We start from the raw sequence: 10,290 nt of genomic DNA, 5'->3' as shown, positions 1-10,290 counted from the left end.
CGGTTTAACTCAGCGAGGTGGGACTATTGAAAAAAGAAGACACATCATCTATTTTTTAGTTAATAATACTCCATCCGTTCTTAAATAATTGTCTTTCTAGAGATTTCAACAAATGACTACATACGCAGCAAAATGAGTGAATCTACAATTTAAAACATGTCTACATACATCCGTTTGTTGTAGTCCATTTAAGATGGCTAGAAAGACAAATATTTGGAAACGGAGGGAGTAATATATAAAGCCCGAGGCACAGGGTGGAGTCGTGCATAGAGGGGGGAGGCGGAACGGGGCAGATTATTTTTTTTGCTAGGCATGGAGAAAAAGAAATTGTCAATTAGGGGTAAAGAATTGCGGTGGGACTATTAAGTAATGTACCCTATTTTGTAGCACAGTTGAATGCTAGCTGAGTTGGTTTGCTGCTTTGCCTACAGGATAGGAAGTCATGTGTTCGCGGTGAGTTTTTTCGCTGCTTGCATCCTCCGACGCGATAAGAAAAACTGCATAGCACGTCCCGTAAGAGCGCAACTATATTTTTCACTTCTCGCTGCAGTAGCCCAGCTCGGCCCATGACGGAAAAAGGGAACTATGGCCTAGGCAGAAAAGGTCAACAACACTGCGAAATGTTTTTAAGGTTCCACGATAGACGGAATTTTAGTACCACCTCATATAATAATAATCATCTAAACCTGTCGAAACCAAAAAGAAAAAAAAACACCTAAATGGGACGAAACAAAGCGAAACCAAACTAAGAATACCTACTCCCTTTAATAGTAGGTATAGGTATAGATAGATTGTACTGAATAAAAAATTTGCATGGGTATATATGGGAAACAGATAACAAGTGTCTTCACAGCAAGTTGACATGCTTCAGGAACCTCGAAAAAAAAATGGTTAGCAGGGAACAAGAACAACCTAATGCATGTAAGCAGATGAATTTAAATGATGCTAAAAAAAACAGACCCCTTAAACTCACTTAGAAAAATTAAATAGCATCTCGGTCAATGGCAAAATAGAAAGACAGGCCAAGCAAACAGATTGCCCTAACAAACGACACGGTGTTCACCTAACCCGATCAGAGGTGGAGGTTCCCGGCGCGGCATGATCATCTAGTAACATGTGTAGATTCAGAAAATCCCCCCACTTGGCATAAACAAGCAGGCTAATGGCATTGTCCAAATAATATCTTACAAACAGGAAATAGACTAGAAGCATGCATAATAAAACGGAATGCATAACAAAAGTAGTACTAATAGATTATTCAATGCACCTAGTGAATGATGCAACGTGTGCTTGGGGATCGGAAGGCTCAGGCCAGCATTGCCACACACCATCCATAGGGCAGTGAACATGGCACACCATGCAAGATTATTCAGATAACCCAGTGGATTACATCTGGCGTGCTGAACATGTAGCGTTTACTCTTGTGCTTGAACATCCGGAGGCTCTGATCATCTTTGTCGTGCACCATCTCGATGCCAGTGAGCACCGAAAATTTCATGCCAGTTGCCCCTGCGCTAATGATTTTAGCAACACAAAACTTGCCAGAGCCAAGGTTCAGTATCCTGAAATGCGTTGGTACCCAGTCCTCTTCCTCAGGCTGATCAAGATCTTCCCAAACATGATGCACAATGGGCGGTTGGCCATGGTCCATGGTGGACAGGTCAACGGCGCACAGGTGGTTTGGCCTGGGGGGACTGAAGCCAAACCATAGCTTGAATTCAGGGACATACTCTGCTTTGTCGTAGAAGGGCAGCGCCCAATTCCCAACGTGCCTCCATTCATCCCGGTAATCCCACCCTAAGCGGTGGGTATCATCGGCGCGCACTGTGTCAAAGCAGTAGGTCCCGATGCCATTCCTATCTGACGAGATGCACAAGGTAGTTCCATCGCCAACAACTGTGTAGGACATGATCCTGGTGGGTTCATACCCATGCTCGTAGATGAAGGGCGGCGGCGGGAGAGGCCGCCAACCCCACCCCTTCATGCTGTCGTCCAGAAATCTGGAGCTGGGCCTGCACTCGAGCACCTCGAAGCAGGAGTGCATGCCAGGACCGCCAGTGTTACGCCGCGCAAGGGCCCGGCCGGGATAGCGGTCCATGACATAGAGAGCGTCTTCCTCAGCGTCGGGGTGGGTGATTGAGAGGCAGACGGGGTTGGTTCCCTTGGGCTCGTGGAGCGAAGGCAAGTTGAGGATGATGCCCTCGTCGGCGTCGTATAGCACGGTGTCGCCGGCCACGTTGGCGTTGACGACCCTGCTTTCGCTGCGGCGGGGGCCCAGGAGCTCGAACCACTCCAGGCCGTCATTGATCCACAGGCCGGACGGTGACGGATCGAATTTGGCGATTGGTTTAGGCAGCTGCCGCAGGCTATGCATCCTTGGACTGGATCTCTTGGTCTTGTTGTTCGCATCTGCTGCTGATTTCATCTTGATGCTATCATCTGCTGCAGAATCCATCGTGTTGATCTCTGCTACTCCCTCCGTTCCAAAATAGATGACCCAACTTTGTACTAACTTTGTACAAAATTGGGTCATCTATTTTGGAACGGAGGGAGTACTTCTTTTGCGTCATTTCTTGACTGGTAGAAGAGGTGCACATCGGGATTGAGGCGGCGCAGTGCATAAATCCCACTCTCCCAATTCCGCGTCACCAGATTCACATACAGCCGCTTCATCTTGCGAGCGAGCCTGATTCAACACTAATATAGATGAATTGAGTTGACTGAGAGTCCTATTAAGAAAGGAGGAGGCTTTTGACGAATAATACCTGAGGATCGACAAACAAGCCGCGGTGAATAAGCTGCTTGTTCAGTGGGTGGTGAGAGGGGGAAGGGGAGGGGGAGGCGACGAGGGGGCAGTTGGTGGCGGCTGGGACGGGAGCTAGGTCAGACCTGTCGTCTTCTTTCTTGTATGTAGGCTTTTTATTTCCTGTTGGCGACCACATTGTTGGGCCGGATTGGCAGCTAAACCCAATCAGAGTGAAATGGCTGCGGAGTTGTTCCGCCCAATTCGTATTTGGCGCTTCAGGTGCAACTTATGAGGTTTTTTGGCAAATGGCACACACTACTTAGGAGATGGGCCGGTCCATGTAGGTTGCGTTTTTTCTTTTACAGAAGCTACACTATGAAGTTTTGTGACGCTTCTAGAAGCTTCCAACCAGTTTTTCCTGGTTTAACTTTTTTTCAAGCTCATGTACTTTTTTGAATTTGCAATGTTTTTTACATCCATGAACTTTTTTTATAACCACAAATTTTCAAATTCATGAACATTTTTCGAAACCATGAACAATTTTAAAATTCGTGTATAATTTTCAGATCCAAGAACAATTTTCCAGTTTGTGAACTTTTTAAAAATCCATGATCTTTTTCAAATTCATGAACTATTCTCATGTTTTTCAAATTCGCAAACTTCTTTCTAATTTGTGATATTCTCTTCAAAATACATGAACTCTTTAAATTCATTTTTTCAAATTTGAGAGCTTTTTTAAATCCATGTGTGTCCCCTCAAAAGTCAAAGATCAACACCCAAACCGATCAAAACATCAAACTGAGCTCGGGACGAACCAATTAAACCAGTCGGCTCGCGTTGGTGGGCTACGGCCTAGCTGACGTCCCACGGCAGCCAATTCTGATTTCGGACGCCTAAGGCGCCAATTAGGAGGTCCCGTTGTTCGGTACAACCGTATTCTACACCAACTGCACTCTGGCTGATGCAATAGCGCACCGCACCGTGCCCAACGCTACTCAATTTGAGTGCTTTTTTAGGATCTGTTTGAGTTTATTTTCATTTTCAAGATGGAGGCAAAGGATTTATCACATCGATTAATTAACCATAAGAGAATTATGTAGTCTACTAATGAAAAACTGAGCGAAAACCGGTTAAGGCATACCACACGTAGACTACTCATTAGAAATGTAAAGGATGGTGGAGTACCCGCCTCCCTAGGCCACTCGTGGGAGAAAAGAGCCTCTTGGTCATCCGTCCCGTGTTCGCTTGCCGTGGGAGCTACTCGGGTGCAGCACGAGCTGTCCGATCTGTCCTGAAGGCTCGCGGTCGGGTGACCTGGCTGGCAGGTCCATGACGGGTGGACCGCCGGCTGCGCCCAGGGTGTAGGGACCCGACCCAAATGGATCGAAGTCTCTGTGCTTAAGTGTCATCTCTAGATCGATATGCTGACACACACAGTACTCGAGGAATTATAACAGAGTTCAACCACACACTTTATTACATCGAGGTCCTCAAAAAAGTATTTATTACATAAATATGGCTGAAGGCCAACTAAATAAAATAACTGCGAAAGCTCCAAAGGTAAAATGAGTCCATCCAACTCCACGACAAACTGAGTGTAGAACAACGACCTATCGCACCTTAATCCTCGTCATAAAAGTCTGCAACATGAGACGTTGTAGCCGTGTAGGTCGGCACATGGTATGTGCTGGCAATTTCACACCATATAATAATAATGAGAAAAAAAGACTATCTCTATATGCAAATTTAGCTGGTGGAGGCTCTAAATTTAATTTTTTGCATAAAGCAAATTTGACCCTACAACAAAGGAATAAATTTTTATTTTCTACTAAATTAAAAATGGCCATTATTGAGAAGGTTTCTCCAACTCAATCCTAAAATTCCCAAGTTATTGGTAATCCAATAATTTCATTAAAAGAGTGATGAGATCAGCCAATAATTCACTTCTAGATACTCAAGTTGTCCATAACAGGGACACGACTAATCATGATTAGTTTGTACACTCTGAGAGGTTTGCGCACTTCCCCACAAGACTCGATCATCTTCATGATTGAAAGATCAAGACATAGACTTTCTGAAGTATTTCCTCTAAACCCTGGGTAGACCGGTACACCTACTTTCCCCTACATCAACTAGTCTACCACGGAAAAAGGTCACCAACTTACTCAATTATGCCAGAGCCCATAATGGCTTGTGACTTCACATGGAAGTTTCTAGGCATGAAATATGTTATGATCCCTTTGAGCCTAAGTGGCGGACCTAGGGTAATCACACGGATACTCCGGTATCCCCTTAGGCGAGCACTGATTTCTCCAGGTGCCCCAAACAATCCACCCAGATGTGTATTAAGGTTGCCACCTTATGTTATCCCAAACTTATTTATCTCTCGCAACTTGCATGGACCACACATACCAATCCCCGTCTACGAGCAAGCAATATGACATAACCAATATTCCCAGGGTGATCAAAGGTCATAGGTTCATACCACATGAAGTACATAGCACAACTACATGTTTCCAATCCTACTCATGCAATATTTAGGGTGAAACTAATGCATAATAAAAACTGGGTACTGAGAAGTATGGTCAAAATGTGAACTTGCCTTGCCGACGTTCATCGAACTCGAAAGATTCATAGTAGAAAGCTTCGCACTCCGGATGATCTAGCGTAAGCAAGCAATAACATACATAAGCATGCAAGCAAAGATCCAAAAGGAAAACAAATAAAAGACTTTAGAAAACTCCAAAAACAACCAAATAAAGTTTTTGTACATAACGTAATTTTTACAGCAACAAAAATAAATGGTTTTGGTTTAACAGATAGTACATATCACAAGCTTCGATTTGCAAAAAGAATCACCCAAAACGAAGTTACGAAAACTCAAGTTATGGCCTAATGAAGTTTGAATTCAAATTTTAAACCTTTCATAATTTTTTTTGTTTGATTCTCTAGATAGATGATATTTTTATGAACTAGTAGGAAAAAGAATCAACTAAATTGGACCTATAGAGTAAAAGTTATACTATAAAGAAGAATTGGTATAGAATCTGAGATTGGAAAAATACTGAAAAAAGAGAAGAAAAAGAATTCGGCCAGAGGCCATGTGGCGCTCTCTGATTGGTTGGTGTGTTTGTTGCGGTTATTTTGAAAAAAAACGTTTGCTAACTAAAGGTTTCGGTAGTAACGGCTTATAAAAAAAACTGAGTGTCCGATTCGAACTAAACCAGAAAAACGATCTAACTAAAATGAAACCGTTTTTTTAACTGAACGTGTAGGTTCAGAGAAGAATGACGTACGTTGGGGTGGCTCTGGTCAGGTGGGGTGGCGGCTTCGGCGGTCGTCGGAGGCGGTGGAGGTGTCTAGGAGATGCGGTGGAGAGTAGCTCGTCCGGGGGTGGAGTCGGTGAAGGTCGGCGACGACGAACGACGACAAAACCAAGCGATGAAGCTCGCGTACTCCGGCTGCTCCGGCGAAGACAACGAGGTCGGGCTAGCCTCTGTAGAAGGAGAGGGATCACAAGACCATGTCAAATAGATTATAGGGATTTAGAGAAGTCAACATACAGCAGCCTCGGGTGGGCCCGCCCAGCAAGCGCCCGTTCCCTTTCTTCCTTCCATCGCTATAGCTCCTTCGTGCATGTTTCGTTCTTTTTTCTATTTGCTGTTCGTCCCTTTCGTTTACAAAAACTGAAAATCACATGGATCTAAAATTTATGAATTTGAAAAATAGTTCATGAATTTAAAAAAGTTCATCAATTTTGAAAGCAAAAATGGAAAAAGTTCATCGAATTTAGAAAAAGTTCATCGGATTTGAAACAGAGTTTGCCGAATTTGAAAAAAGTTCATCGAGTTTGAATAAAAGTTCATCGATTTCAAAAAAAGTTCATCAAATTTGAAAAAAGTTCATCAGATTTGAAACAGAGTTTGCTGAATTTGAAAAAATGTTCATCGAATTTGAAAAAAAGTTCATCGAATTTGAAAAAAGTTCATCGACATTGAATAAAATTTCATCGATTTAAAAAACAGTTCATCAGATTTGAAAAAAGGCTCATCAATTTTGCTAAAAAAAATCGTCGCTTTCGAAAAAGTTCACACATTTATGGGAAAAGAAAAATCAAGATAGAAAAAAAAGGAAAGAAAACAAAAAAACAGTTGGCTTTCTGGCATTGTATAAAGAAAGGAAAAAAGGATTGTAAGCACATCGTGTCTTCTGAACCAACTTGTTAGTGCGTTCGCTTCTAGAACGAATGAGCGCGGTTCGATTCACGGCAAATGCATTGTTTTTTTGCCTTTTTCGAAACAGAGAAGCAAGAGGAAGTAGGATGGGCCGGCCCAAGTGTACAGGGGGTGTGCGCCCTGTACGGAATGACCTATATTCGGCGCTTAAGGCGCCGAATAGGATCTGGGAGGGGAAACGGCCTGGGGCGCTGGCCTCTCGCTGGGGCTGGCCTGGGTACCTGCGCTGGCCGCTGCTGGGCCTTGGCTTGCTGGTGGCGCGGCTCTTTTTTTCGAAATCTTTTTTTCAGAAACACTAAAGTACCGAAAATACAAATAAAATAAGTCTAAATTTTTTCCAGAAAATTTACATAATTATATGGTCTTACTTATGACCTTGTAAACTTTTATCTGACATAAAATGCAATTTAAAAAATCATTTTTCTATGCTAAGAAAATTCGCATCAAAATAATTTGCAAATAAAACCCGCTAAATAACTTTTGATTTCAAATTCAATTTCCAATATATCTCTTCTGCTTTTGAAGAAGTCCTTTTATCTTCTCTCTTTATTTTATTTTTGAAATAATGGAAATGAATTTTGGTGAAACCAAATTTGATCCAAATTCCCAACTTTGAAATTTTCAAAAATGGTTTTAGGGAACTTCCAACTCTCTCTTTTGGTCCTTGAGTTGCTCAAAGTTCCTTGGATCAAAATTCAAATAAAACAAATGGGGCAAACATGCATAAATCACGAATGCATATGAATGATCTATTTATAAACATCCAAATTAAAAATTGGGATGTTACAAACCTACCCCCCCTTAAGATGAATCTCGCCCTTGAGATTCGGGTTGGCTAGCAAAAAGGTGTGGGTGGTCCTGTCAAAGATCTTCTTCTCGTTCCCACGTGGCTTCCTCCTCGGTATGGTGACTCCACTAAACCTTGCAAAACTTGATGACCTTCCTGTGGGTAACTCTGCTTGCAGTCTCGAGAATCTTGACGGGCTTATCCTCATAGGTCAGATCACTATCCAACTGTATGGCCTCTAGTGACACTATATCTCCCAAAGGAATATCGGCCATCTCTGCATGACACTTCTTCAACTAGGAAACGTGAAACATATCATGAACTCCTGACAAGGCTTCAGGTAATTCCAACTTGTAGGCAACTTCACCCATGCGTTCTAAAAGTCTGTACGGCCCCACAAATCATGGTGCTAACTTTCCTTTGACTCTAAATTGTTTAACTCCTCGAAGTGGAGACAGACGAAGATATGCTCTATCTCCGACTTCGTTGGTTACCTCCTTGCATTTAGTATCGGCATAACTCCTCTGTCTGGATTGGGCTACCTTGAGTCTATCACGTATCACCTTGACTTTCTTCTTTGAATCTCTAATTAAATCTGGTCCGAATAATTTACGGTCTCCAACTTCATCCCACATCAATGGTGTCCTGCACCTCCTTCGGTAAAAAGCTTCGAAAGGGGCCATCTTCAAACTAGTTTGATAGGTTTTGTTATATGAGAACTCGGCGTTGATACGTCCATTTTGCATCATGTTTTCCTACTGTCATTTATGTTGTTTTATGGTATAATAATGCTTTTTGGAGTAATTCTAATACCTTTTTCCTCATAATATGCAAGGTATGCACCAAGGGGGAGAATTCTGGCAGCTGGAAATCTGGACCTAAAAAAGCTACGTCAAACTACCTATTCTGCACAACTCCAAATGAGCTGAAACTCCCCAAGGATTTTTTATGGGATATTTAATAATTATTGGAGCAAATAAGTACCAGAGGAGGGCCACCAGGTGGGCACAACCCACCTGGGCGCGCCAGGAGGCCCAAGCACGCCCTGGTGGGTGTTGCCCTCCTCGACCCACCTCTAGTGCCCATCTTCTGGTATATAAGTCATTTTGACCTAGAAAAAAAATCAGGAGAGGACGTTCAGGACGAAGCGCCGCCGCCTCGAGGCGGAACTTGGGCAGGAGCACTTTTGCCCTCCGGCGGAGCAATTCCGCTGGGGGAACTTCCCTCCCGGAGGGGGAAATCATCGTCATCATCATCACCAACAACTCTCCCATCTTGGGGAGGGCTATCTTCATCAACATCTTCACAGAACCAACTCCTCTCAAACCCTAGTTCATCTCTTGTGTTCAATCTTTGTATCAAAACTATAGATTGGTGCTTGTGGGTGACTAGTAGTGTTGATTACATCTTATAGTTGATTACTATATGGTTTATTTGGTGGAAGATTATATGTTCAGATCCATTATGCTATTTAATACCCCTCTGATCTTGAGCATGTTTATCATTTATGAGTAGTTACTTTCGTTCTTGAGGTCACGGGAGAAATCATGTTGCAAGTAATCATGTGAATTTGATATGTGTTCGATATTTTGATGATATGTATGTTGCCATTCTCTTAGTGGTGTCATGTGAATGTCAACTACATGACACTTCACCATATTTGGGCCTAAGAGAATGCATCATGGAGTAGTTATTATATGGTGGGTTGCGAGAGTGACAGAAGCTAAAACCCCAGTTTATGCGCTATTCCATAAGGGACCGATTGGATCCAAAAGTTTAATTCTATGGTTAGAATTTATTCTTAATACTTTTCTCGTAGTAGTGGATGCTTGCGAGAGAGTTTAATCATAAGTAGGAGGTTTGTTCAAGTAAGAACAATACATAAGCACCGATCCACCCACATATCAAATTATCAAAGTACCGAACACGAATTAAGCCAACAAGATGAAAGTGACTAGATGAAATTCCCGTGTACCCTCAAGAACACTTTGCTTATCATAAGAAAATGTTTTGTCCTGTTGCTACGTCTTGAGCTTGCATTGGTTTTCCTTGAAGAGGAAAGGGTGATGCAGCACAGTAGCGTAAGTTTTTCCTCAGTTTTTGAGAACCAAGATATCAATCCAGTAGGAGGCTCCTCACAAGTCCCACGCACCTACACAAACAAACAAAGAACTCGCAACCAATGCGATAAAGGGGTTGTCAATCCCTTCAAGGCCACTTGCAAAAGTGAGATCTGATAGAGATAATATGATAAGATAAATATATTTTTGGTATTTTATGATATGGATTGGAAAAGTAAAGATGCAAATAAAAGTAGATTGAAAGCTTAAAAGATAAAAGATAGACCCGTGGGCCATAGGTTTCACTAGAGGCTTCTCTCAAGATAGCATAAGTATTATGGTGGGTGAACAAATTACTATCGAGCAATTGATAGAAAAGCAAATGATTATGAGATTATCTAGGCATGATCATGTATATAGGCATCACGTCCGTGACAAGTAGACCGACTCCTACCTGCATCT

The 10,290-nt window shown here is 42.5% G+C and overlaps 1 protein-coding gene across 2 annotated transcripts; it reads right to left on the bottom strand.

Annotated features, from left to right (window-relative positions):
* Positions 1-1,107: 1,107 nt before the first annotated feature.
* On the bottom strand, positions 1,108-2,900 carry LOC123091464 (uncharacterized). Of its 2 annotated transcripts, none has more exons than XM_044512991.1 (2): positions 2,766-2,900; positions 1,108-2,686 (listed from the first exon to the last, which is right to left on the bottom strand). In XM_044512991.1, exon 2 carries the CDS (start codon positions 2,531-2,533, stop codon positions 1,370-1,372), a length of 1,164 nt encoding a protein of 387 aa, XP_044368926.1. In that variant the 5' UTR covers positions 2,534-2,686; positions 2,766-2,900; the 3' UTR covers positions 1,108-1,369. The 2 variants fall into 2 exon arrangements, with proteins under 2 accessions (XP_044368926.1, XP_044368925.1); XM_044512990.1 differs by having other exon boundaries at positions 1,108-2,697; positions 2,766-2,882.
* Positions 2,901-10,290: the final 7,390 nt, after the last annotated feature.

This window comes from Triticum aestivum, chromosome 4B, assembly GCF_018294505.1.
Source record: "Triticum aestivum cultivar Chinese Spring chromosome 4B, IWGSC CS RefSeq v2.1, whole genome shotgun sequence".
Lineage (NCBI taxonomy): Eukaryota > Viridiplantae > Streptophyta > Magnoliopsida > Poales > Poaceae > Triticum > Triticum aestivum.
Note: the sequence above shows the minus strand (reverse complement) of the source record. Positions and strands in the feature narration are given on the sequence as shown.